Here is a 26925-nt window from a genome sequence, read left to right on the forward strand (position 1 = left end):
CAGTACCAGATAACTCACACTAACACCACATGCATTTAATATGTGTCAGACAAGAAAACAAGTTCATAATTGGATGGTTCCAATTAATTTGCATATTCATTGTTTTATTTTGTTTCCAGGTTTAGCTGTGTATTTGTCCAAAGCCTTACACAAATGATCTGAGAGAGAAATAAAAAGATAAAAGTAGTTCTATCAATCTCTGTTTCATTTTTATTCTTTCTCTGTTCCTGAAGAACAGTCTGCGTTGGCTTTTGCAGGAACAATAAAAACAGCAGAGAGAACTGTACTTAGTAAGAAACAGACAAGAAGCTTGCAGTTCATCCTGCATTTGACACAATTCCCTGAATCTGTTTTTGTCATTATGTTGACATTTCTCCTCTGTGCCCCCCACAGTACTACCCTGGCACTACCCTGCATGTGCCACCTCCCTCCGACTGTTCTACTAGCCCTGCAACACTCATTTCCAATAGAACTCCTCTGACAGTTGATATCCGAAGTGTTTTGTAGCCCTCTACTCAAACGAGTTTCCCAATTTCTCTGCTCAACTTCCTGTATTGAAGTGTGGTTATGATGCCTGGTGGTTTAAAATGAGGATGTACTGTAACGGTGAAACCCATTTAGCATTACAATGACTCACCGTTGTTTATTAAATTTACCTGGTGGCTTTATTGTTTTTCTTACCAATGGTAGAACTATCAATGTGCTGTCAGTGCTCTTCATGGCTATTTTCAGTATGCATTGTTTTACAGTTATTTTTGGATTTCACATAGCATAACTTGCCTACCTCGTGGAAGTGCACCTGTTTCTTGCACTTTTTTCAACTCTTTCAATCCTACGCACCTTTTTGGTCTGATACTGATGTACTTTCTATTTTCACTTCACTTTTTGTTTCCATTCAATTTTTAGGTACTCACTACTGCTACTTGTGAGCTTTAGTGTTCTGTCAGTTTCAATACAACAACATTTTAAAACATTTTCCTGAATAATTCTTCCCAAAGCTGCACTCTTATTCATCCATGGATTTCTACAGTATCCTATTTAATTTAATTAGTATTGCCTAATATAAAATAGTACTAAAGAATTGTGCTGTGTAATTTTATTTCAGTGAGCTGCAATGTTTCTCTGTGATATACTTGCTGTGTGTGTTTCTATCTGAGGAGGAGGAGGAGGTGGATGGGAGCATGAGCTGATTACAGCATGTTGCTGCACCCACAAAAGGAGATCAATTTGTCTGAAAAGACAATGGCACAAATAGCAGTGTTATTATTAAGGTTTTTTTTTCCTAAAGAAAAATGAAAGCCCCAACATTACGTCGTCCAGAAAAAGGAATCAATTACCTATTCATTCTTGACGTCTGAAGTAGGCGGTAACAGCTAAATTATATTTCCTAAGCTTATATAGTCATTTGCTGTACCTTCCATTGCTTACTACAAATGTTGCTTCCCTGCATTGTTGATAACTTGGCTGCAACCCAATATACAAGAATGGCTATTACATTTAAGATCAAGAGTTCTTCAGTCCCTGAGTCAAACCTTGCCCGTGTATGTCTTCTTCTGTTTTGACCCTCAGACATTTTAACCTTCAATTTGCTTCTAGACCATGTCAAACATTAGTGCCCGGTGAGTGTCTTACAGGGAATTATTTAGAGGTGTACAGGGCAAGGGGAGAGAGTTACTCACATGGTTTCCTCTATGAAGTCTGGTCAGCCTTCAAGCTCCACACCTGATGTAAAGGCAATAGAAAGTATAGGCCACTGTGGTCTCATCAGCATTGCTGCTAAATGGATTGATACCAGTGAACAATCCTTTCTTTTCTGCCTTTTGCCAATGATAATTAAAGTTACCATGGCAGGGACCCCAACTCTCTTGGAAGCCTCTTTGTTGTTTTATTCACAACCTTAAATTTTTGCCACGTCCTTTTCACTTGGTCAATGCCTAAACTAACACTTCAGACTTCTGCCTGTACCTTATAATGTCCTTACCTGCTACTATATCTCAGAGATTTATCTGACCAGAAGAGTCTGGCAATAAACAGCTTTCCCCTTCAGATATTTCAGTCTAATTTGAATCCATATTATAGTCAGTGCTGTTATTATTGTCCTCTAATGTCCCTCCTATTTGTAATTAGTCCAATCTGTCAGGAATCAGCAGGAGATAGCAACAGGAGGTTCATGCTATGGTATTGCCCTCAACCCATGGTGATTGAAAAATGAGTTGGTTTTTGCAGAATTAAGCCAATAAATACCAGGTCAGGTCAAGCTGGGGAGTATGCACTGGTACAGCGCGTTGTACACCCACCAGACAATGAAACAGCTAGGAATCCCGGTTGGCAACACCACAGGCAGACACGTGGTTCAGTCACACCCTCTAGAAATGATGGTCTATCTGCCACAGCCAGGTGTCATGTGGGCATCCCTTTGGCTTGGTCCAGCCACCTGGGTTTTCAAAAATGAGGATCCTGCAAGCTGGATCACTCTCATGGAATTCTGCCACATGGGCGGAGACCCGTAACTGATGCTCCCTCACAATGCAGGTAATGTGCCTCAATGGGGACTCTATGAGCAATTGCTCGTTTGACACAAAGTCAGACTAGCGGTACCCAAGGATTCACTAAAGAGACACAGTACGAAAGGAGTCCAGTATTTGTCTCAGGTCACTGGATAGCATCCATGTCTTGTAACCATATAGCAAAACAGGAAGCACCAGGACTCTAAAGACTTGGACCTTTGTCCTTTTGCAGAGATGTCGGGAGTGCCACACACTCCTTTCTAGCGACCTCATGAACCCGCATGCTCTCTACTGACAGTCTTAGGAAGAGTCACCAGAGACATGAATGTCACTGCTGAAGTAAGTAAACCTCTCAACAAGGTTGATGCTCTCTCTGCAGACAGACACACTGCTAATGGCTGTGCCCAAGAGGTCATTAAAGGCCTGAATCTTGATTTTAATCCATGACACTTGCAAGCTGAAAAACTAAATACTCATTGTTCTATTTCACACAAAATTCTATTAACAAAATTTGTTTTCAACATCTGATTAGTGTAAAAATATAAAGACGCAACACATTATTTCAGCATATTGTTCTCTTCAAAGTTCAATAATAAAATATGATAAAGTCCTCTATCCTCCTCCTCCTCCAGGGAGTATTCATCAGCCTTTAGTTCTTGGCAGCATACACAAGTAGCCACAAATATGCCTTTTTCCTCTGACCTAGGTATGATAATGCTATTAATTGCTGGAGTTAGTCGAAAGCTTTCATGAGCAGAACTTTGACAGAAACTCATTTACTCTGAACTACAATTATTTGTTTATCGATTCATTTTATCTATACTTTCTCATTTAGAAGCTGGATTGTAGAGTATCATGGCAGCACAGGTTGCAGGAGTAGTTGCCAGTCCATCACTGGGCACATTCTATCACACAGACCATAGATGACAATATAAATAATTTGAGGCCTTTTGTGGGACTCAGATTATTGCATATGAGATTTTGCACATTTGACAAGAGATACCAAATATATGAGTTCAAGAAATGTGGCCCAGGCGCGGATAATCCTGACTTCTTAGATGAAAGAGAAGCGCATTAACAGTGGCAGTGTGGGACACCAGCAGATGAATCCTCTAGTCTAACAGAAAAATCCTTTGGGCCCAAGGGTAACTGAATGATCCTGGTACCATGGAAAGTAGCCAGAAATGTCCCAGTGGATTCTTGAGGGCAATCATCAAAACGTACACTTGTGATGTCTTGTCATCAAAGTACTCACAGAGACCAATAACAACTTAATGTGGGTCACATTTTCATCTTACTGGTAGCTGACAGCACACAATTTCTGGTTACAGCAGAATGAACCTTGTTTTACCTTTAAATGTGTGATTAGAGAAGACTAGTAAGAAGCCAATGCCATCCTTTTCATCCACAAGGTATACAAGATATTTATAGTAGATACTTACAGTACTTATTTGTCTGACGCCTTCATCCAAAGCGACTTACAACATTTATGATAAAATCGTTTACATTTCTTTTGGTTTTCAAATTGGAGCATGAACAGGTAAAGTGACTTGCTAATGGTCACACAGTGTCAGTAGCAGGATGTGAACCCACAACCTCATGAATTGAGGTCCAAAGTCTTAACCACTACACCAAAGTACCTGCCTTTTAACAACAATAGGCAATCAGTCAGTCCAACAAAGTTGGTCAATCCTATTCATACAATGTTTCAATTTTTTAAATCAAGAGTTGAGTTTTGACTATACTTAAAATACTAATTGCTTCCACAGTACTTGGTAGCTTATTCCATGAGTTTATAGTCCTTTGCATGACAAAAACAAATTGTGTGAAAGTTACACTTAATGAGTTTCCTCTGCGTCCCTATGTTCTTATTGAAGAACCCATTTTAAAGCAACCACTGGAATCCACTAATTATTTTCATAATTTTCCTCAGTCATGTCTTATCTTATTCACCATTTGCTTAAACTGAAAAGGTTCAATTCTTTCAATCTTTTCTTATAGCTCATACCTTGCAGGCCTGTAACTGACCTTGTTGCTCTTTGGACTTTTTCTAACACTGCTATGATGACTTTTTAAAATATCATCCTTTCTGAAATTACTGTTCTTTAAAACAAACAGAGACCTCAAGGCTGCCTTGGACATCCAGCACTTTATGAACTACATAAAACTGAAAGGTGTAGAAACATCAACAGCATTTATAAGCTTGTTTTCCTAGACTCAGAAAGAACTACCTACTCTTCAAACTGGAAAACACAAAAAACTCTCAAAGCTACAGTAGGTGTATAGCTTGTGATAGATAACAGAAGTATGGAAGTCTCAAACTACAAAACTATAAATTGCCTGAAAATCTCTAACCCAAGAAGAATTAAGGTTGTACACTCCGGTGTCTCAGAAAACATTGAATTCTGGACTTCAGAATTTCATTGTGCTGGATTATTAAGTTTCTTGGAGATTTAAGGTCACACAAACAAGTAACATTTGGATCACAGACCCCTCTGATTAAACAAAACTAGCGAAATTGTAGTTCAGCTGATTTCTGAATCTTCTAAAGAGCTAACATCTCAAGTTCCATCATATCTAAGTTGCAGAAGTCATGTACTTCAGAGAAAATTACATGCTTTTGTTCTGAGGAGCCTTGTGAGCAAACTCAAAAGGGTCTGAGACCTTGGACTTCAGGCAGACATAACATTTGCTAAGTAACAGAGTTAATTAGCCATTTCTGAAAATCTGATGATATGTACCTTCCAAATTGAATGGACCTGCTTTTTGAATTATAGAAATATATCAAAGTCATGTCAATTTTTATATAGTACATTTGAAACAGTTAAAAACTTTCCAAATAACTGTACATCAGTACAATCAAACAGTGGATTAATACACAAGAGCACAATGTAATAAGTTAAAATAAAAGAAGATAAAACACAACAAAGACCAAAAGAATGCCTGCAGACATACATGCATACAATTGAGCGTGCAATTGAGCATACAACTACTGAACTACTTAACACTTAAAAAATGACATAAAATGTGACATAAAAGCAAGAAAATAAAAATATTTTTAACTGTTATTTAAAACAAGTTTTTGGGGCTAATCTTAGGCATTGAACTCCCTACCGTAAAAAGCAAGGTTATCCTTAACATTCAAACGAGTTTGCGGAACACATAGTAACAACTGATCAGAAAATGAATAAAGAGGGAGGAGATCAGCAAGATAAGATGATGCTGATGCATGTGACGCTTTAAAGGCAAAGAATAAAATCTTAAAATCTACTCTGTATCTCCTTGGGAGCTAATGGAAAAAAGCCAACACTGGTGAAATTTGAACTCTTTTTTGGGTGCCAGTCAAAACTCTGCCAGTAGCATTTGGTTTCAACTGTATCTGAGACAGACACGAGTGTCAAAGACAGCATAGTGGGAATTGTGTTAGTCTAGGTGTAAAGAAATAAAGGCATACAGTACATGATTTTTTGCAATCATTAAAACACAGAAACTGCTTAACCTTAGTAATGGCCCTGAGCTGAAAAAGCTAGTTTCAACCATATCATTTATACTGTTTTATCAAATCTGAAATTTTATAAAGAGACTGCAAGATTTCTGACATGAGAACTGAATCAGTGGTTAGCAGACCCAGGCTGCTGATGATACTATTAATGAAAGTGGGAAGGCAAAAAAGAATAATTTATTTTTTTGATTCAGTTAGCTGAAAAAAATATAATCCCATCCTACATTTAATATCCTCAAGGAAGTTAAAAAGAACTGTTATGGTGACCTTATCACAGGTTTAGAAAGAAGATAGATTTGGCTGTAGCACTGAAAGGGGATGTTGTACTTTTTTAGAATCATGCATAACACATACAAAGGAAAAAAGGTCCCAAAATGAACCCTTGAGGTAGCTCATAGTAATGGGCTGTGGGGTTCTTGCCCCTTAGATAGTCTGTAAACAACTCAAGGGCAGTACCAATCAATAAGCATGTCATGAATAACTGTTAAGACTTTTAGGGGGTTTGTAAGATTTTGTACTAATTGTTGGCCATATCAATTAGGTTCATATTGATTTAGATTACATGATTAGTTTTTGTTGTTATGTCCTTGACACTTTAGAGTGAGCATTTTGTTGTTTAATAAATATACATCTGTTATTATTTTAAGTATCTTTATTTTTTGACACGACCCACTGTTACTATCACGTGATGGCCGGACATGCATTGTGTGATATCAGAGGGGCACCTCTATATAAGATTGTGATGTGATAGTGTCTGCATTTGAGTTTTGATATTAATCTTGGGTTTTGTTTCATGATGTTTTTCAACACTCTTTTTCGACTATGACCTTGGTTAACATTTTGATTTAGTACTTTCTGTTTTGTTTGATTCTTGGCTTTGAACTTTGCATATATTAACAAGTTTGATGTTGATTTTTCATGCTTTATTTCCTTCTCCAAAACAAAATTTTTCTGTGCTGGGCAAAGCCAGGTTTTAGATATGGTCATGGTCGAAGGCATGACCATGTGACAACACAAATTCCAAAATCAGCTGCTAGTAACAGATAACTCCACTTTCTGGCTAATAGATATTGTGTTATAAAATGTTCTGAACAGAAACTGAAATTATTAATGGAGCTGAAGCTTATCCTGGAAGCACCCAGTGCAAAGTAGCTGCCAAGGGACTGCACAATCATACTCACTCACACAGGTCGAGTTTGCAGCTCTCTAATAAATCTGGCCAGTTAATTTTTTGGTTGTTGAAAGAAATTGGAATTCTCAGTAACAAAAACATGTAGGGAAATATGGGAATTTCACATTGTGGCCCAGATGGAAACCTAACCTTCATCTTAGAGCTGTGTGGTATTAGTGCTAACCATGATGCCACATAAAAAATCACCAAGACAAACCACAAACACAAACCACAAAGAAAGGTCAGCGGTCCCAACATGCATACTAGGATGACATTTGCATGCTCAACTGGCCTAAAATGTATCTTACCCACCATGGACTGCACCCTGCCCCTGCAATCCCACAATTTCATAATTTCATCAGTGTTACACAATCCCCTCAGGAACAAGTTTATTAGCCGTTTAATTGCTCTCTTGTGAAACTCGTGAAAATGCAGCACCAGCATTGCTTGCATCCTCTTTTTAGCTTGTATAATATCTGACCTTGTTGACTTGAACTCTAAGCTGATGGCTTTCAATTAATTCTGTTAGGTTTGTTGCAATCTCCATCCAGGGTTTATAATAGTCCGGGAGTTCAGTCTGTAAAAAGAAAAAAAACATTAAAAATATATTCAGGGGGTTCCTAAATACCCCAATTCCTATTTCTTTGCAAACAAAAGGTATACCAATAATAACAAGAGAGTTGTATACCATACTTTGAGTAGGATTGTGAATGATGACTACCAAAGGTTTGAAATATAGAGAGACCTGCAGAGTGGGTGGATATTTCAGAACTAAAATAACTTGTAGCCTTGCTTGTTTGAAGCAAGTCTCTTCATGTGTTTATTGTAATTTGCTAACAATTTCTAATGTCTTCTAGTGTGCACTATCTTTATGTATTTCATTCTTTATGCTATTTGGATTGCAGCAATATTTTCCTTTCAACTGTAATGTTAACCTCGATTACTTGTTCTAACAGCCAAAGGGTTCTTTCACAACCAATTTCCCACTCTGCAGTCTCGCTTCCTTTGTTGTGACTCTCAGAAGTGAGTACACAAGGCCTTTCTTTTCTTGCTTGTGTAGTTGTCAGCTGACATGGAAGGATCTCAGGAGGGACCTCCTTGGAAAAAATAAGCAGTTGTGTGGGTAGTAGGAGATAGACTTACTTCTAGGCCATAGGTACACCCAGAAGTTTCAAGAAAATCACACACTTGTAAGAGTATTTTTTTCCTTCAAAGATTTATTGATTACTATTTTGCACAAGGAAAAATATGGGGGCAACAGGATGGCACAGAGGTATGCTGCCCCCTCAGAGCTATAGGAGACTGAGTTATAGTCACTGTCAGTGTGAAGTTGTGTGCATTCTTCCTGTGATTTCTGGGCTTTTCTCTGGGTGCACAAGTTTTAATCTCGCATCTCAAACATATACAGCTAAGGGAAAAGGTGACTCCAACCTGGTCCAATGAGCCCCCCATGACCAAGAAACTAAATTTACGTAGTTTAAAAATGGATTGATGTCATGACCTGCTGGACTCCACAGAACTCAAAACAATGTTTGTACTCAAATATTAGGTTGTTAATCATATAATCTTACATGGATTCTGGGATTCTGAAACTCGAGAAATGTGAATTTACCATTGATTTTATAAAGTTTGGAAAGGTTAATAAACTGAAATTTTATAATGTCTCATTGGGACACCATTTTGTCTGGTTATTGAATGTCAGCTTTTTAATGTGTTAGCATTGACCATTGCCATGGGGATGTCATCAATAATAATGCTTACAAAATAATATTTTAATATGTAGGAAACAACAAAGAGGTTAAGAAAAAGAAAACACACTTGAGGCAGGCCCTGGTTAATTTAAAACAGATGTCACAGTCATCAAAGCATGTTCTTACTAACCCCTTTACATGCCCTTTTTCAGGAAAGAGAAGAAAATTTTCAAAAATGGAAAACCATAACTTTGTTTTCTTGCAAGTAAATAGCTCTTCTTATCAATCATTTGCATATAAGACTGTTCCATCACAAATTTCTCAGATTACTTGGGTTTCATAATCCACATGTCCTGCTTTAAAGACAGCACTTTTGGTCAATAAATGAGGGTGACATGCATGTTCTCAATTCAAGAGCACAAAACAGGAAAGTGCCTTTCACGTTCATGTTTTTCTGGAAGTAAGTAATAATAATATTTCAGCAAAATATGCATGCATTTTGCACATTTCAAGCATTCAGCTGATTAATGGACATGATGATTATGCAGCAGGAGTAACGTGAGAATTTATCTGTATTGCATTTAATTCATATATGCATTACAAAGAACATTCCACAAACATTAATGTTGGACAGAATGTAACTGTTGGATGAAGAGTGATTGGTTTGTCTTATATTGTATAAAGTAGTATTTTCAAGTTACTGGATGGATGGTTCTCAACAATTCTATTTGCCACTGATGTGAGAATTTGGGCAACTCATTTATGAGGATCTGAGAGCTGGATACACTTTAGTAAAAAGTGGAACCAATACCTGTGTTGGTAAACTTTCATGAGTTGTACCTCTCCAGGCAGATAAACCAGTCCAACAGTCCCCTCCACTCATCTCAGAAGAAAACCAGAACTGAACAAATCTTAGAAAAGCTGAGATAAATGGGAAGTTGTGCCACACCACAGCAAAGTGAAACAACAATAACAACAACAAAACTAAAATAAAAATTCCAGTAATCTGCACACACACATAAATATTTTAAATATTCATTCAATGCTTACGCAATGCCTTGTGGTTTCTGAGAAATATTTGGCCAGAAGAATCCCTCACATGATTATCATGGAGGAAACAATGTCCACATATGGGTGTATTCATCAGAAGTACAGTTTTACTAAAGCTTCAGGGGCACAATAGGGGCTCAATCAGAAATGACATCCTGTCCTTTTGGATTTCCTATTTCAAGATGGGGGTCACCTTTTCAAACTAAATGTAAAAATAAATAAAGAGTAAGTACAGACTTTGTACAGCAGATAATGATAAAATGTTTCTAATGTTCCTTGTGGTTTGCTAGGAATGGTGCTGTATAAAAAAGGACTGATCTAATGGATTACCAACAAACCAGGAGCTCATGATAATAATAATAATAATAATTCATTACATTTATATAGCGCTTTTCTCAGTACTCAAAGCGCTATCCACACAATGATGTTGGCTGTTTCAGAGCTCTGTGGCTACATGAACACAGAAAGAATATTCCAGTCAAGAACCTTTGTTTTTTTTTTTAGCAAATTACAGGGCCCACCAGTATCATATCCTGCTACACCCTAAAGGAGAAAACTTCAATATTGCTCTCTTCTGTAGGGAAATGAGAACACTTCAAGTGAAGGTGTTGCCTTCTATTATTTACATGCATGAACCATTGCATACTGTGGCCAATGGAATGTGAGAAAGCAGCACACTCCTGATGCAAACTAAATATTTTATTTGACATCTGCTGGAGAGACTAGCGTAGTTTGTTTGATGCAATTTTGGGAAACTTTTGGAATGAATCACCTGCCATGACTTGGTCTACATAAGACTAGATGGAAAACATACAAGTAAAAATGGACAAATACAATACATTTTAAATTCAAGTACTGTATATTCAGAAATTAAAAAAAGCAGAAGAATCTTTGTCAAACAGTTGGTCATTGAAGACTAACTGCATTAAAATTGAAAATATGTCAATAATTTCAGCAGACATCAGAACAAAAAAGGGGTGGGCTCAAGTGGGGTGAGATTTCTTCATCCCAAAATGAGTCCTTTGTGTATCTACAAGCCAATGATTAAACTTGATATTGGAAGAGTGTTTGACATGGGAACTGGGAATATTGTGATAAAAGCACTACCCCAAAAGGTAACAGTGACACTAACTTCTCACAAAAGTATCTGAGTGAAACAAACAGTGCTTGAAAACAAAGGGGAATGATGGGGTAATCAGTGAAGTGGTAGTACCTTGCCTATTGTTATACCCATGTTTTTTCAGGCAGAGATCCATCCATTAGGGCACCTCTGCCTCATCCAGTGAAATGAAGTAGTTTTTTTGGGATTTCACCCTTAACAATAGATCAAAAATTAATTTAGCATCAGAGTTTCAGCCACTGATGTGAAATACTACTACTATGTGTAGACGTGATAATCAGGTGGCAGTTGATCAGGAACTTACCCGGCCGAACATTTCAATTCTTGAGGATCCCATGACATTGCTATATTCTGGTGATGATAAAATGTATAAAGCCACACTTACTTGCTGTGGTCCTGCAAAAAGGGCATTAGTCTCTTGATCTCTGAACTTCCCAAGGACTCTATATGCCAGATTGAAACATTGACATGGTTGTGGTATATGTATCAACTGAAATATTTTCTCACCTAGATAAACATTTTTTGTGATCATTTAAATTCTATAGTCATCACTGTGCGTCCACATGACAATTTTTTCCTTGATGACATGAACGCTGTGTCAGGAATGGATTGCTCAGGCCTCGAATCATATAGCTAAGAATCCGTGAATTGCAATTTATGCCATATGCTTTCTTTCTGTTCTGCTCATGTTCTGGCTATTCTTGGATCTTGGTTCAAGCATCAGATCCCCAATAACAATAGGAGTCTGGAATAGAGCAGTCACATTATCATCACAGACAGACTGTTCTTCTTATCATCCTAAGTATATTGCATCTCTGAATGTGCTGTAAACACTGACCACTTTCTTGTTGTTGCCACGCACCAAATTAATCTCCAATGAGCTCCTATGTGTCTAAAAATAACTGTTAGGAGAAAGTTCAACACAGACGTCCTTCACCAGCACGTGGACAATGCATCAAGGTTCTCTTCTGAGGTCAGCAATTGTTTTGCTACCCTAGGAAAAATTCTAGATGATGTAGACACAGTCTGTGATATTAGAACATTAGAACTTTTGAAAGTCCCTAAAGCCCTTCTGTCTATCACGCTACTTAGCAATTTATTCCATGCGTCTGTGGTTCTCTGTGTGAAGAAAAACTTCCTATTATTTGCCCTTAACAAGTTTTCAACCATGCCCCTAAGTTCTTGTTGAACTCATTTTAAAATAACAGTCTCAATACACTGTACTGTTTTCAATTTCCTCACTTACAAACTTATCCCCAACCATATCCAACCCCTTAGACTTTACTGCATCCATTCTAAATTTGCCCTAATCAAGATAAATTTAACAGTTTTAGTCTGCATCTACACTCTTCTGAAATACTGAGAATTGTATTATATTATAGTCACTTGACTCAAGTAGTTCAATCAACTCTATACCCTCAGTTCTATCCTGGTTATTACAAAATACTAAATTTAGAGTGGCTTCCCCCATGTTCGTGCTTTAACATAATGTGTTAAAAACAGTCACTGATTACATGTAATAACCAGTCCAGTTAATATTCAGGTAGTTAAAGTTCCCAGTGTCTATAATATCCTCCTGTAAACTTACGCTTCAGTTCCCCTAGTGATTGAGTCTCCCACTATCACACCTTTTGAGGTGACTCATTGGGGATTCTAATGCCTGCCTACTACCTCAGAGTCTTCAGAGATACCTTCTAGCTCCACAAGGAGCTGAAAATGATTTGACACTTCCAATTTTGGGATAAATGCACCCAGACAGTGTGCACCCTTTACCTTGCACATTGTGACCATTACCTACCTATCTCTACCTATCTGGTCTGGAGTCTCCTCCCATGCCACCTTAGGGGTGTACACTTCCTGTCTAAAGGACACCTGGACCATATGTGCTAAGTCTCAACTGCAACTCAGGCCAGTCAACTCCTCCTCCAGTTCAGCAACCCTGAGCTTGTGGTGCTGGATCAGGTGGCAGCCTTCATGTAAGACTGGCTTTTCCAAGTCATCCTGCAAAAAGTTCAACATCCAATAGGACTTGTTTTGTTTGACAATACAGTCTTCTGCTGATAGAATAATCAGTTACAAAAAAGCTATGAAAAAAGTGTCTGTCCCAAAAAACAAACATCATGTAGAGGGGTGAAGCACAGTTGAAAGGTTACAAGTCTACCTAAAACAACCTCCAGAGAACATTCAGATCATTTACTTGCCAATACCTCTGCATTACTAGAGACAGTGCTGAATTCTGCGATCCCACATTCAGACTTTTGTCACAACAAACCATCTTTAAGCTGAAGGGTGATTGTGCTACTATTGCAGAAATATGCTAGTGAACTTGCTGCCAGGTTCCTACACAAACACTTTTTTTTAGTTTGGAAACTAACCGAGACCAATGCAACCCATCTCTTTGTTCCCTGTGCCTGGCAAGATCTTTGCATGTCTGTAATTAGCCAGTGTCAAAGCTATGTTACTTAGACTTGAAGACCTGTCATCTTGAGAAGTCTGTTTTCACTTGTGTTAGATTCACACAATGCCACAATGGCACTCAGGCTGTTATCAGAAATTAAGATTTTCACTGGCCCTATATGTGACTGTTTTTCTCAAATCTGCCTTTGATTCTGTGGACCATATTGCTCTGTGGAAGGATCTTGTTTCAAACAAGCTGGTTGACATCATCCATGCCTTGTATAAAAATGCTAATTCCTGTGTCCATCATAGATCAAGGTTATCCAATCCATTTGCCACAAGGTCTGGACAGAAGAAGGGATAAATCCTCACTATTGTCACTCTCCTCAATCTTGGAATTTTTGACAGGTCTATGCATTTTGCTATGATGATCTTTGCAGACTGTGCTGGACTTCACATTGCTGACTAAGTTAAAACTGATCTCAAGCATTCTGATGATGCAAAACTTTTTGTTGATAACCAGATCAACTTCAGGGTGCACAACAAACTCTTAAAATGCATGCTTCAAAGATGAGTCTTTATGTTTCTTGGCTGAAGACAAAAAGAACAGAAATTGTCTCACAGACCAGCACCAGAACGATTATTAGCTCACTCACATCAGTGAAAGGTGACTGAAAACACCTTGAATTCTTTCATCTGTGATGTCAGCTAAGGATATTAAGCAACAAGTGTTTCCATATTTTCCTCAAAGTTGAAATGTATACCACATTGGGTTCACGGGGAATGCTTTCCTTTGTGCAATGACCTTGGCTTTTGGCCATTTTCCATGTCTCCCAGATATTGTTTCAGCTAAGATTGCCCTTAGCATGGCTTATGGCACTTTACCTGTTCCCAATTTGCGCTGCTCAAAAGGTCACCTCCCCACACCAACACCTGGCTGCATTAAGGTTGATCAGACTGTGAGATTCCAAAGCATTACTTAGTGGTCAAGACAGGACAATCTAGTGGACGGTGTGTGCTATGGTTGATAAAGCTAAGTGATAGTGATGATAATAATTGTTTAATAAACTAATACGAAAAAAACATCACCAATTAATCTAATACTCACATCTTTCGGACACAAAACTGGAGCAGACAGCCTTCACACAGTTACCAGGTCTAGAATTAAACCTTTGAAACTAAATGGTAACAGTGCTAATCTCTCCAGTACTGCCACTGCCCAGTTCAGATAATAGGTGTCAAATGAAAAATCCTTTTATTTTTTACTATCAAGCAAAGTAAACAATGAAGTTTCTTGATTATACAGGATGGACCAATTGTAGTATACCCAAGTGAATAAAAAAACATGCAAGTCTACCCTGACTCACTTGCGTGTGAACATCCATCCATCCATTTTCCAACCCGCTGAATCCGAACACAGGGTCACGGGGGTCTGCTGGAGCCAATCCCAGCCAACACAGGGCACAAGGCAGGAACCAATCCCGGGCAGGGTGCCAACCCACCGCAGTGCGTGTGAACAAGTATCCTAAATACTCCCCATTTTCAAGCTGACCCGAAATGAGTCTTCCAATGAGTCTTTGCCTCATCTTACTTTAAGACTTACTTTAAGAGTCAGGGGTTTCACTGCATATCCCTTTGACTTCTCACTAATGGGAGTCTTATTATGAGAGACTAAAAACCCTAAGGACAGTATATGGTGCAGTGAGAGCTTTTACTGGACTAATATATAATAACAAGAATGACACAAATGTAAATTGCACAACATTCCAGGAACTGAGTGTTTATGTAGTGTACAAGAACCCAGTGGCGGACCGTGCATTTCACACCTAGGCCTTCAGTAGTGCTCCGTCTGAATCAACCCGCCCCTCAAAAACTAATTTATGGTTATAAAAACCATCTTAATATACAGAAATACAGTATAAAGAGCCGTTGCATCGCAGATAGATAACTCCTGTAGCCACAATAAATGCCTTTATTGAATAGACAAACCAGGGGTGAACAACTTCCTTTCTACTGCAGCTACAGCCGCGACACACATAAAAAACATCAATAATAACTCATAAACTTGCAATATTATTTAGGAAAATCGCAACATTTTGCTCACCAAAAATTTGGATTATTTGTAAACAAAATCCATCCTTCTCTCTTTCCTCAAAAACAGTTCAATTACTTTGTCGTACAGATTATCCGTGCGCTTCAGTTCCATCATGAAGTCCCTTTCTATCGTCATCGAAGCTAATGCTGAAAGTCGAACCTGCCCTGTCGTATTTCTGGCATAAGTTTTAATTCACTTTAGGGCTGAAAATGTCCGCTCGACAGAAGCAGTGGACATGGGAATGGTCGCCAAATATACCAATGTGTACAGCTGCGCCATGCTCTCATTCAGGTTTTTCAGATGAAGGAAGTCAAGGAGATCAGTGGGAGCTTTTCCTGCAAAATCATCCATGGCATACTTACACCATCCTATCCAATCAACGGGTCTGAATACGGTGACGTTGCCGTACGCCTGCTAGAGGGCCCTAGTGACACCAACTCAAAATCTGATTGGTGGAAGCAACAGTTTAATCGACATTTATTTTGTGTTAGAGGGCCTGCAGAACGGATTGTGAAGGCCTCCGGGCAGACTTCATTGACTTTGACCCTGCCTGGCAATAAATGATGACTGAAATGTGATTGGTTAAATGCTTTAATGCGAAAATACATGTCTGGAAGCAGCACAACCATCGGAAAAGCTATGATAGGAAGCGGACAGACTATTTGGAATTATTTAATAAATATTCATGGACAAAATATAATTAACATCAGTTTGTGATTCAGATATTTTTTTAGGCCAGCAGAGAAGGCCTTGCAGGCCCTGACGACTCACCACTGCAAGAACCTAGAAACTCCAGTTTCTGCACACCTGACAGAAAGAGATATTTCTTAACTCATTTAGAGAAAAGCCAAGCAAAATGACACCTTTTATTGGCTAACTAGAAAGATTACAATATGCAAGCTTTCGAGGCAACTCAGGCCCCTTCTTCAGGCAAGATGTAATCAACTCATTTAGATGTAATTTAACTCATTTAAAAACTCAAGTTTACTTTCTTGTTGCTATGCTAACTTGTCTTTGTAGCATGACTATTTCAAGGGATTACAGCCCAGTAATCCTATAACTGCTGGTGTCAACAATTATCTTAGATGCTGAGGTTAAAATAGTTACCAAACCCTGAAACACAATGTATGAAGCAAAACATTTCTAAAGATGGCAATTCAAACAATGCAAAGGATGAGGCTTAATGATACCCAAGATGTAATGTGCGTCATAATACTTCAAAACTGGTTTTAACTTATTCTTCATAAGATTTAGTTGTGCCATCATGTTTAATAACTAACAACAAATATAATGTGTTCTGTCATAGTTTAAAGCTGTGTTTCCTTTAATTCTTCACACATTCTACCTCAACAGATAATTTCCTCTCTTGACATTATCCCTGCCACTGTTTCCTTATACAGATCAAGTGACCCAATTTGAACACCCCATAGTGAGATCTGTCCTCATAAGTGAACTATATAACACTTCTAGACCTGCCTGTACCATCTGTTTAGGATCACATCTAGACAGGGGAAAGAACGAGTCAGCTAGGGCTGCTGTTCCAAACTGGCCTGTCCTGGGTAAAAAACACTCATTGTTGACATGTATTCATAATATTGTTCAGAAAATATAAAAATAAGAAGCATAAACCTGGTGGCAAAAAATTCAGGTAAATAACAGACACAATAAGTATGAAGCGGGTTTGAATATTTTGTGATCTTGTATTTTTACAGTACTAGCAGGGGTACCCAGTGCTGCCCAGGATGAAATAAACTGCAGGTGTAGTCACTAAATGAATTCCAAGGGGGAAGAATTTTGGCCTGAAACCAAAATTTCATTGAATAACACTGACTGTTGCTGAGCATCTTGCATACCTGTTAGTTGGACTTATAGCAACCTTGTCCAAACTCCAACACAGACAAGTATTCCACCTTTTTAGTTCAGTACAGTTGCCCTCTGAAATAAAGGGGTTGCTTCGACCTCTGTTGCAGTCACACCCTATCAACTATGGGTTCTGGCTGTGGGCAGACAGATTATTGGTAGGTCAAGCTGTAGTGTAGTGACAGAAGAGCAATTAGTTAGGGTGTTACAAGAGTTTTATAGGTAGGAATAGAGGTTGTGTTATTGGCTTCCTGGGTGCAAATAAGCCTAATCTCTTGGTTAACCATTGGTGTAAAGTTCTCTCCATTAATGTTAATCATCCTGGACTTTATTGTCCTTTGTCCAGAACTTGAGTCCATTTCACACCTTAGAGAGAGATGTCCCTGACTGTTACATGGTATGGAATCGATCATCTGATTGGATAAGTCTGCAGATGTTGCATTCCATAGGAATGCTCAGTCAGGTAAACTGAGTCTTTTACCTGGTAATAAGAGTGTCTTGCAACAGTTTGCTAAGACAGGACTCCAGCCTGGTAAAATTGATAATGCCAGTCTGTCCTACAATGTTATTTATCTACTTGACTTATTCCTGCTGTCAATTTACTACATTGATGGTGGCATATCACCTGAATGTTTAATGGACTTGAGTGGGATTAGTACTCTCTCTATAATTCCTTAATTCTCAGTATTTTTCCTATTTAAAATTTCTTTTGTTGAGTTATAGTGTCACTTTGTCTGTTGCTGCATTCATATAGCATTTGCTTTAGGAGTTTCTACTGCAATGCTAAGGGTTCTGATGTGCCATTTTTTAAAATGAAAAATGCAGTTCATTTTATTACACAATAAATTCACATAGATAATAATAATTAAGAACAATTATATAGCACTGTCCTAACCTACTCAAAGTGCTTAACATAGACAATGGGAAACCACTTTAACCACCACCAGTGCGTATCATCCATCTTGGTGATGTGATGGCAGTCATTCTTGCACCTGTATGCTCTCATCAGCTATTAGGTGGTTGAAAGGGTGAGAGACATAGCCTGTTAGGGACAGGGGATGATAAGGGGGTCAGAATGTCCAGGCCATAGTGGGAAATTTAGCCAGGACATTGGTTACACCCTACTCTTTTTGCAGGATGGTCAGGGATCTTTAATGATCACAGAGAGTCAAATCCTCAGTTTTATATCTCATCCAAAGTATGGTGCTAATTTTACATCACAGTGTTCCTATCACTGTACTGGGGTATTGGGACCCATACATAGACCACAGAGTTCCATTCCCTACTGTCCTCTTCCAGATGCAACTCAAGCTTTTTGCTAGTCTCCCATCCAAGTACTGGTCAAGCCAATGATACTTAGATTCAGATGGATTACCTGTTCTGATGTGCAGGTGGTATGATGATGTACCACAAACCTTAGCAAAGAATATACCAACATAACTACCATATGGACAGAGCTTGACTTATATTATGCAGATGCTGGCAGTGATGGTTGTAAGGTGTATTTATTTCTGCTCATCATAAGGGAGTTCGGGTGGCATGATGTTCACTTCCCGGGTCCTCCCTACGCGGAGTTTGCATGTTCTCCCCGTGTCTGCATGGGTTTCCTCCAGGTGCTCCGGTTTCCTCCCACAGTCCAAAGATGTGCAGGTTATGTGGATTGGCAATTCTAATTGGCCCTAGTGTGTGCTTGTTGTGTGTGCGTGTGTTTGTGTGTGTTTACTGTGGTGGGTTGGTGCCCTGCCACCGATTGGTTCCTGCCTTGCGCCCTGTGTTGGCTGGGATTGGCTCCAGCAGACCCCTGTGGCCCTGTGTTTGGATTCAGTGGGTTGGAAAATGGATGGATGGATAAGGGAGTTCTGATCTGCTAAAATAAACCCATTAAGGAGACCATTGGAAACCAGGCATGAGTGACTGCTATTTCAAGAGAAGTGACATTAGTCACTCCAACAAGATGCATCGGTTGTACACATAAATGTTGAAACAGTTTACATTAACAACTGCACATTCATTCTTTCAGTCCCACCAGTCATCATACTTAAGAAAACAAAGGGGGGGGGGGATGCGTGGAGAGTCTGCTATGAGTAACTTCACACCTCTATTCACGATATGTCCTTTGTACATTTCTATTTTATATACGTTACCAGTAAACCCCCAATTCTCTAAAGAATCACAAATCCAAGAATGGCAATCACTTTCTGTTCCCTCCGATCTTTGGAGGGATGAAAAATGATGGAGGGTGGGAGCGTCCTGGGAAAGTTTTCATTTAATTAAATAAATATATTTGTACTAAAATTAACCAATTTATTAAAAGTAAAATTGAAATTTAATTATTATATTATTTAAGTCCAAAATGTCTTTGAATTGCTGCACTTATAAGTAAAAAAAATATCGGAGTGCAAAGGTTTAAATGAAGTAAATTGGAAACAAAAAATTCATAAAATGGTAAAATTCATAATAGTTAATCACAAATTTCTTTATAAGCAACATTTTTGGTAAAGATGGTTTCCTATCCTTGAATTAGCTCTCCCTGGTATGGAGTAGTTGAAACCTTCACTTTAACGCTGCACGAATGCCGAACTCTTGAAAAGGCAACATAAAGTTGTCCATGTCCAAATACAGGCTCAGATAGGTAAATGGCTACTTTGTCTATGGTTTGTCCTTGGGATTTGTTGATTGTCATGGCAAATGTAGCCTTAATGGGAAATTGGCATTGTTTACGTTTAAAAGGTAATTCCAGGTCAGAACTTGTAAGGTCAATTCTGGGAATCAAAACAGTATTGCTAATATGGGATCCCATAAGCACTTGTGCCTCAACAACATTTTCTCTCATGCTGTTCATGATCAACAGTGTACTGTTGCATAAACCTTGTTTAGTATTAAGGTTTCTTAATAGCATGACTATTTTACCTACTTTAAGGTTAAGATTGTGTTGTGGTAATCCGGCCAGGTTAATAGTGTTTAAATATTCTAATGGGAAATTAAGATGCTTAGTTTCGTCTTCAGAATCAACACTGTCAGTACATAGAAAGATGCGGCTTTCTCCAGGAAGCAATGCAATCACTTGGTTATTTATCTGGTCAACGTCAATATTCTTTGGACATAATATAGCCTGGTGCATCAAAAGTGGTATCTAGTCTAATGATATTGCTTCACCAAAAACCTCTGTTACCAAGTCGTCGCAAATAAAGGCGTGAGGGATTTGAATAATATCTGGGTGAAGTTCAAACACATTGGTAAGGTTTCCATTTCCTAGTTGCAACAACCAATTGGTATATTCTGGATCTGTACACCACATGTTCTCTACCAAGCTAAGTTTCTCAAAGTAATGCCAATTTTCTGCGTATTTCAAACTGGACTGAACAATAGCTGAACGCATGGTGTGTGGAACAACAGCCAAGCACTGTCGAAAATCTCCTCCTAATAAAAGTACTTTTCCTCCAAACGGAATATTAATATCCATTAATGCTCTGAGAAGTTTATCAATGGTATTGAGTAAATGACTGGATGCCATTGTACAATCGTCTAAAATTAATAGTTTTGCCAGACGGATGTCATTTGCACTGTCACTTTGCATTTTCATAGTTGAAACCAATGTTTCCGTGATTGGAACTGGAAGCTTGAATAAAGAGTGACATGTCCGACCATTTATCAACAAATTAGCTGCTACCCCCGTTGTACCTGACGCGAAAAGGTGTGCACGTTCACGTTTGGGCAGTGGTTGTATTGTGCACGGCTTGCTTCTGGCCTCTGCAATCCTTGCATATATACAAACATTACTAAACGAAGGTTGTATATGCGGTGGCGTGCGCGTTCGAGCGGTGGTTGTATTGTGACCTGAAGTTTAGCTTACAGGTTGTGTTGTGTTGTTTGGGCGCCACCTACTGACTCTGGGAATCCACTGGGTTTGACTCTGGGGCGCTGAGGCGCAGTGCGCGTGCACGTTCTGTGCTTCTGGCCTCTGGCATCCATGCATATATACAAGCTTCATTTAGTAATACAGATTTGCTTAAAAGGATATAAACCTGTTGTGAAGCTGTCCTAGAATACTGACTATTCATGACCATGATTTATGACTGACAGCACAGAAGCAAACTTCAATTGATGCACTCAATTGCTGCTTCTTAACACAGTGGTATACAACTTTGTTTCTTAAAAGGATAGGCTAATGCTTTCTTTACAGTTTTCATAAAGGAGATATCCATGGAAATTTTATAAACAAAATGATCATCATTATTACTTTTCTCATGTGCAGAAGAAGTTTGCCAGGCCTGAATGACTAAAGTTTGGAATCATGGTAAAAACAAGTATATGCAAAGTTTGCACCATGTTCAAAATGGCTGGTTATGACTACATTGGAGGCTGATGAAATGAATGAACAAGTGATTCTGCTGTGCTTTCAACTAGAAATTTCTTTTGGTGACAGTAGAAATTTCCAACCTGGAATTCCCCAAGTCTGGCAGACTCTGTTACTTCTGCATGGGTAGAAAATCAGCAGAAAAATATGTATCTAATGGAAAAATATGTTACTTCTCGATATCATTTTTTTTTAAATTCACAACAAATGTATTAAACATTTCTGCACTTTGGCAATTCATTACTGAAATTATCATCCAAGAATCATCAGACTTGTGTGTGCTGTCAGTTTAAAGATGGATAATGATAAAGGTACTTAAGGTGAAAGGATTAATTTACAAAAGCTTTCAGTGTAATTATGTGGTGTTTGGTTTTAACAAAGCAAGATCAAGTTCATCTCTATGGATAGTACTGTTGAACTGTTGTGTATGATGTGTTTGAAAGAGTGGAGAATTAAAGCATGCACTGAAATTCAAGATCAGGTTAAAACCCATTATCTTTTTAGTTTAAAATTCTTGCTGTTTTCAGTTTTTGGCAGAGAAGGTCTGTTTTTACTGTTTTATAGAGTAAAGCTGAAGGGCTTCACTTGTTACAAATGTGGGTATTCTGGGTTGCTACTTATACATAGGGCGGCATGGTGGCCCAGTGGTAGTGCTGCTGCCTTGCAGTTAGGAGACCCGCGTTCGCTTCCCCGGTCCTCCCTGCGTGGAGTTTGCATGTTCTCCCCGTGTCTGCGTGGGTTTCCTCTGGGTGCTCCGGTTTCCTCCCACAGTCCAAAGACATGCAGGTTAGGTGGATTGGCGATCCGCTTGGTGTGTGTGTGTGTCTGTCCTGTGATGAGTTGGTGCCCTGCCCAGGATTGGTTCCTGCCATGCACCCTGAGCTGGCTGGGATTGGCTCCAGCAGACCCCTGTGATCCTGTGTTCGGATTCAGCGGGTTGGAAATGGATGGATGGATGGATGCTTACACATACACTTAAGAAAAACATGTGTGGGATGTTTTAAAGAACTAAGAAACTGCTGCATATAGGGCTCATTATTAAGAGCAACTCAATTAAGATATCAAGTGAAACGTGTAAAGAATGATCACACTTTGCACAAGTAGGGTATATCTGAACCACAGGACCATAACTGATGCTTGCTCCCCATGACCATATTGAACTTATAAATCTTTGTGTTGATGTGCAACTAGTGTTTTCTACCAGTAATCTAGATTTGCACAAGCACACAATAGTTAACTTGTTCTGCTTAGAAGTATTGCCTTTTGTTTGTGTGATTCACGTTTTGTAAGTCCATAGCTGTCACTGTGTATACGCTCAATATAAAAGTAGCAATAAAGTATTAAATGCCATTGTCATCACCCATCAATAGGAAATAAAAAATACACTAGTGTCTATAAAAGGTTAAAAAAGAAGCAACATGGCTAAATTATAAGGAAAACAAATGATAATGATAAATGAAACAATTACATCAAACTATAAGCTTCAACTTGGCTTTTTGTGATTTAAGTGCACATTTGCACATTAACGTAAAGTGGGTGACAAAAGGCAGAGGCAGTTAACTAACAGAAGTGGTGAGTGGGAAAGAAGATAAAATCAGTGTACAAGGTGGTGGCAACAGTATAACTGTCAGTTTATGGCATATCCCAAATATCTGCAGATTAAATGAACTGGAAACTCTACATTGACTCAGTGTGAATGAATCTGGGTAAGCATGTGAGTGTGCCATGTAATGGATGGCCAGAACACACTACAGTTTTCTATAATCCTGAAATGTGTCAATCAGTTTACTGGATGAATGGATGGATGCTGGGAAATCAGATTTATGTGCTATACATTGATCTTATGTATGTTGATGGTTTATATTTCACAGTTTATAAACTAGGCATCTTTAAACTTGGTCCTCAACGAATCAACATGGTTGCTGGCTTTACTATAATTAATTGCTTAAACAAACGACAAGTCTTGACTTTAGGTGCACTCCTTGTTTAACAACACGATTTGATTCTCCCTACCATTTGCTCTGTCCAGCCAGCCTGCTTTACCTATAATAAAATTCTGGAGAATATGCTTAAAGCCACTACTGTGTAAAGGGGACATTTCACTCATACTGGGCCAATTATGGTTCACCAATTAATTTACACTACCGGCCAAAAGTTTTAGAACAACTCAGTTTTTCCAGTTTTTCTTCAAATTTAATCAGTTGAAATGCAATGAATGACCTAAAATGGTGAAAAGGTATGCAGTAAACTGCCAGAGGTTTTAAATGTAAAGTTTAGGTTGGCAAAAACTGAAAAACAGAAGGACATTTCAGAATATTACAAATGGACCTTCATCAGGGAACAACTAACAGGTTACAACCTACAAATTTTCTGCAGCAATTACAGTAAATTAATCCTTGCAAGTTGAAGCAAACAATTTCCACAGGTGTCCCTACTTCTACTGATTACATAAAAAACCCTCTGTCTGTCTTAAAGTATAGTACTAGGTGTACAATATTACACTGTAGAAAGTTGTAAATTCCAGTGATAATGGCAAGAAATGGCAATTAACAAATGAAATGAGACAAAGCATTATTACCCTTAGAAATGTAGGCCTTTCATTTAGAGAGGTCAGGTCAGGTTGGGGAGCATGCACTGGTAGAGCATGTTGCCAGACCCACCACACAACGAAACAGCTCAAGACAGTGGTTAGCAACCCCCAAGTTGAGACACGATCCAGTCCCCCCAATACCCCTCAAATGAAATATCCATCTATCTGCTGTAGCCAGTTGTTACATGGGCATCTCCTTGGCCTAGTCCAGCCGCTTGATCCTCAACAATAAGGATCCTGTGAGCTGGATCATCTTCAGAGAATCGTGCCACATGGCTATAAGTGCCGTAACTGACACTCCCTCACAATGCAGGTAATGTGCCTCATTTGAGACTCCATGAGAAACTGCTCATTCGATACAAAGTCAAACCAGCGGTACACAAGGATTCTCCAAAGAGACACAGTGCCAAAGGAGTCCAGTATTCAGTTCAGGTCACTGGATAGCATCCATGTCTTGCAACCATATAGCAAGACAGGAAGCACCAGGACTCTAAAGACTTGGATCTTTGTCCTTTGGCATAGATATCGGTAGCATCACACACCCATTTCCAACAAACTCATGATCCCCCATGCTCTCCCATTCCGTCTATTGACTTCATAGGAACAGTCACCAGAGACATGAATGTTGCTGACAAGGTAAGTAAACTTCTCAATAAGGTCAACACTCTCTCAGCAGACAGACACACTGCTGATGGCTGTGCCCAAGAGGTCTTTAAAGGTTTTTATCCAGGAATCTCGCAAGCCCAGACACTCAGACTCCTCGCTCTGTATCTCAAGATCCTCAATCAGAGCTTCCATTGACTCCACAATATTAAAGCATCGTCAGCAAAGTCAAGATCAGTCAATCTTTATTTACCAACAGATGCTCCACAGCCGCTGGATCACACGACCCTATTGAACACCCAGTCTATACATTGAACATTGTACAGAGCATTGAACAGAGTAGGAGCAAGAACACACCCCTGACAAACCCCAGAATTAACTGGGAAAAACGCAGAGGTTCTGCCTCTATTTTGGACAGCATTTATAGTACCAGTGTACATTTACAGAAATTGTAAAAAAAATCAAAGGGTCAGTGAGTACACAACTCAAAAGCAATTGGAAACTGGAAGAAACTCCAATAGGGAGAGATCTGGCAGACCCCAAGTTACAACCCAATCAGAGTTTCTGAAAGTCACCAGCTTATGTGATAGGCGCCTCATAGCACAACAGCTTTAACAGTGGTTGAAAAAAGCAAGTCTCAGTTTCTACTGTAAAGAGGAGACTTTGTGCTGCAGGTTTGACAATGTGAGCGGCAGTAAGAAAGCCATTCCTTAAAGGACAAAATAAGAAAGAGAGACTTGCATTGGTCATGAAATACCAACAGTCTGGAAGAAAGTCTTATGGTCTTATGGATCAAAATTTGAAATCTTCGGTTCATCACACAATTGTTTGTACACCGCTTGGTGAAAGGATGGTTCTTTAGTGTGTAATACCAACTGTCAAACATGGAGGAGGAAGTGCGATGGTCTGGGATTCTTTTGCTGGAGGCAGAATTGGTGACTTGCATTCTGAATCAAAAGGATCACCACAGTTTGGCTGTTATTTCAGCAAAAGGTGGCTACTTTGATGAATCAAAAATTTGAAAAAAAAATGTATACACTTGAATGGTTCCTTGACTTATTTTTTTATGTGCCATTGTTTATTGATGTCATGAAACATTAAGACATTAAGACATTAAACTGCATGCATTTTCATAAAAACTGAAAAAACTGATTGGTTCTAAAACTTTTGACCAGTAGTATAACATTCACTAATTTTAAATGGTGGATGGACTGGAGTGGGGTATGTGGGGGCCGGAAAGGTATGTTATGGGGTTATATGGCAGCAGAGTTCCTAGAGAAAAAAGACACAAAGACCCAGGGAGAATATACAAACACCATGTACCACCTTCAGTCCAAGATTTGAACTTAGGTCTCTGAAGCTATGATTAAAAAGCAGTAGCTATTGCAGCCACATGCCACTCAAAGAATCAAATACACGAGTTTAGAAAGTGCGATTCTTTGTATACAAGACAGAAATCATTGCTAAACACCTTAGAACTGTTGGTTTTTTCAACATTTAGATGATGGGGAAATAACAGCATGTTTAGGAAAGCAGAGCATCAATTGAAGGGAAGAACTGATTAAGAAACTGGTGGAAGCAAAACAAGAAGCTTCAGAGTTGTTCACTATGAGGGTGACAAGATTAAATAGGGTATAATATACATACAGATATACAGGTAGAGGGGTGCATGCCTACAGAAGGATAGAAAAAGGAACAGATAGACTTCCATACAAATGTATCTTGGTAACTTCTAATGAAAGGCAGGAGCTTACACAAATCAATGCTCACTTATAAAAAGCCAGTTTATTGCCACCAATTAATTTAACATACTCACCTTTAGGAGTAGCTGTAAGTAAACCAACAAGAAGAGAATGTGCAAACTGCACACAGACAGTAGTTGAGCAGGAAATACATCTCAGGTCCTTACGGCTGTGAGGCAGCAGCATTAAATGCTGCACTGCTGTACAGCATCACAGACTGAATTTTTAACACAAATTCAG

General features: G+C 38.8%; 1 protein-coding gene across 1 annotated transcript in view; it reads right to left on the minus strand.

Moving 5' to 3' along the window:
* LOC114653267 (indoleamine 2,3-dioxygenase 2-like) overlaps positions 1–26925 on the minus strand; it is a 51194-nt gene that overhangs the window by 23370 nt on the left and 899 nt on the right. Inside the window, exon 2 of the mRNA XM_028803475.2 lies at positions 7662–7757. Within this exon, the coding sequence (XP_028659308.1) occupies positions 7662–7757 (96 nt within the window). The remainder of the gene's footprint in view (positions 1–7661; positions 7758–26925) is intronic.

Source organism: Erpetoichthys calabaricus, chromosome 1 (assembly GCF_900747795.2).
Source record: "Erpetoichthys calabaricus chromosome 1, fErpCal1.3, whole genome shotgun sequence".
NCBI lineage: Eukaryota > Metazoa > Chordata > Cladistia > Polypteriformes > Polypteridae > Erpetoichthys > Erpetoichthys calabaricus.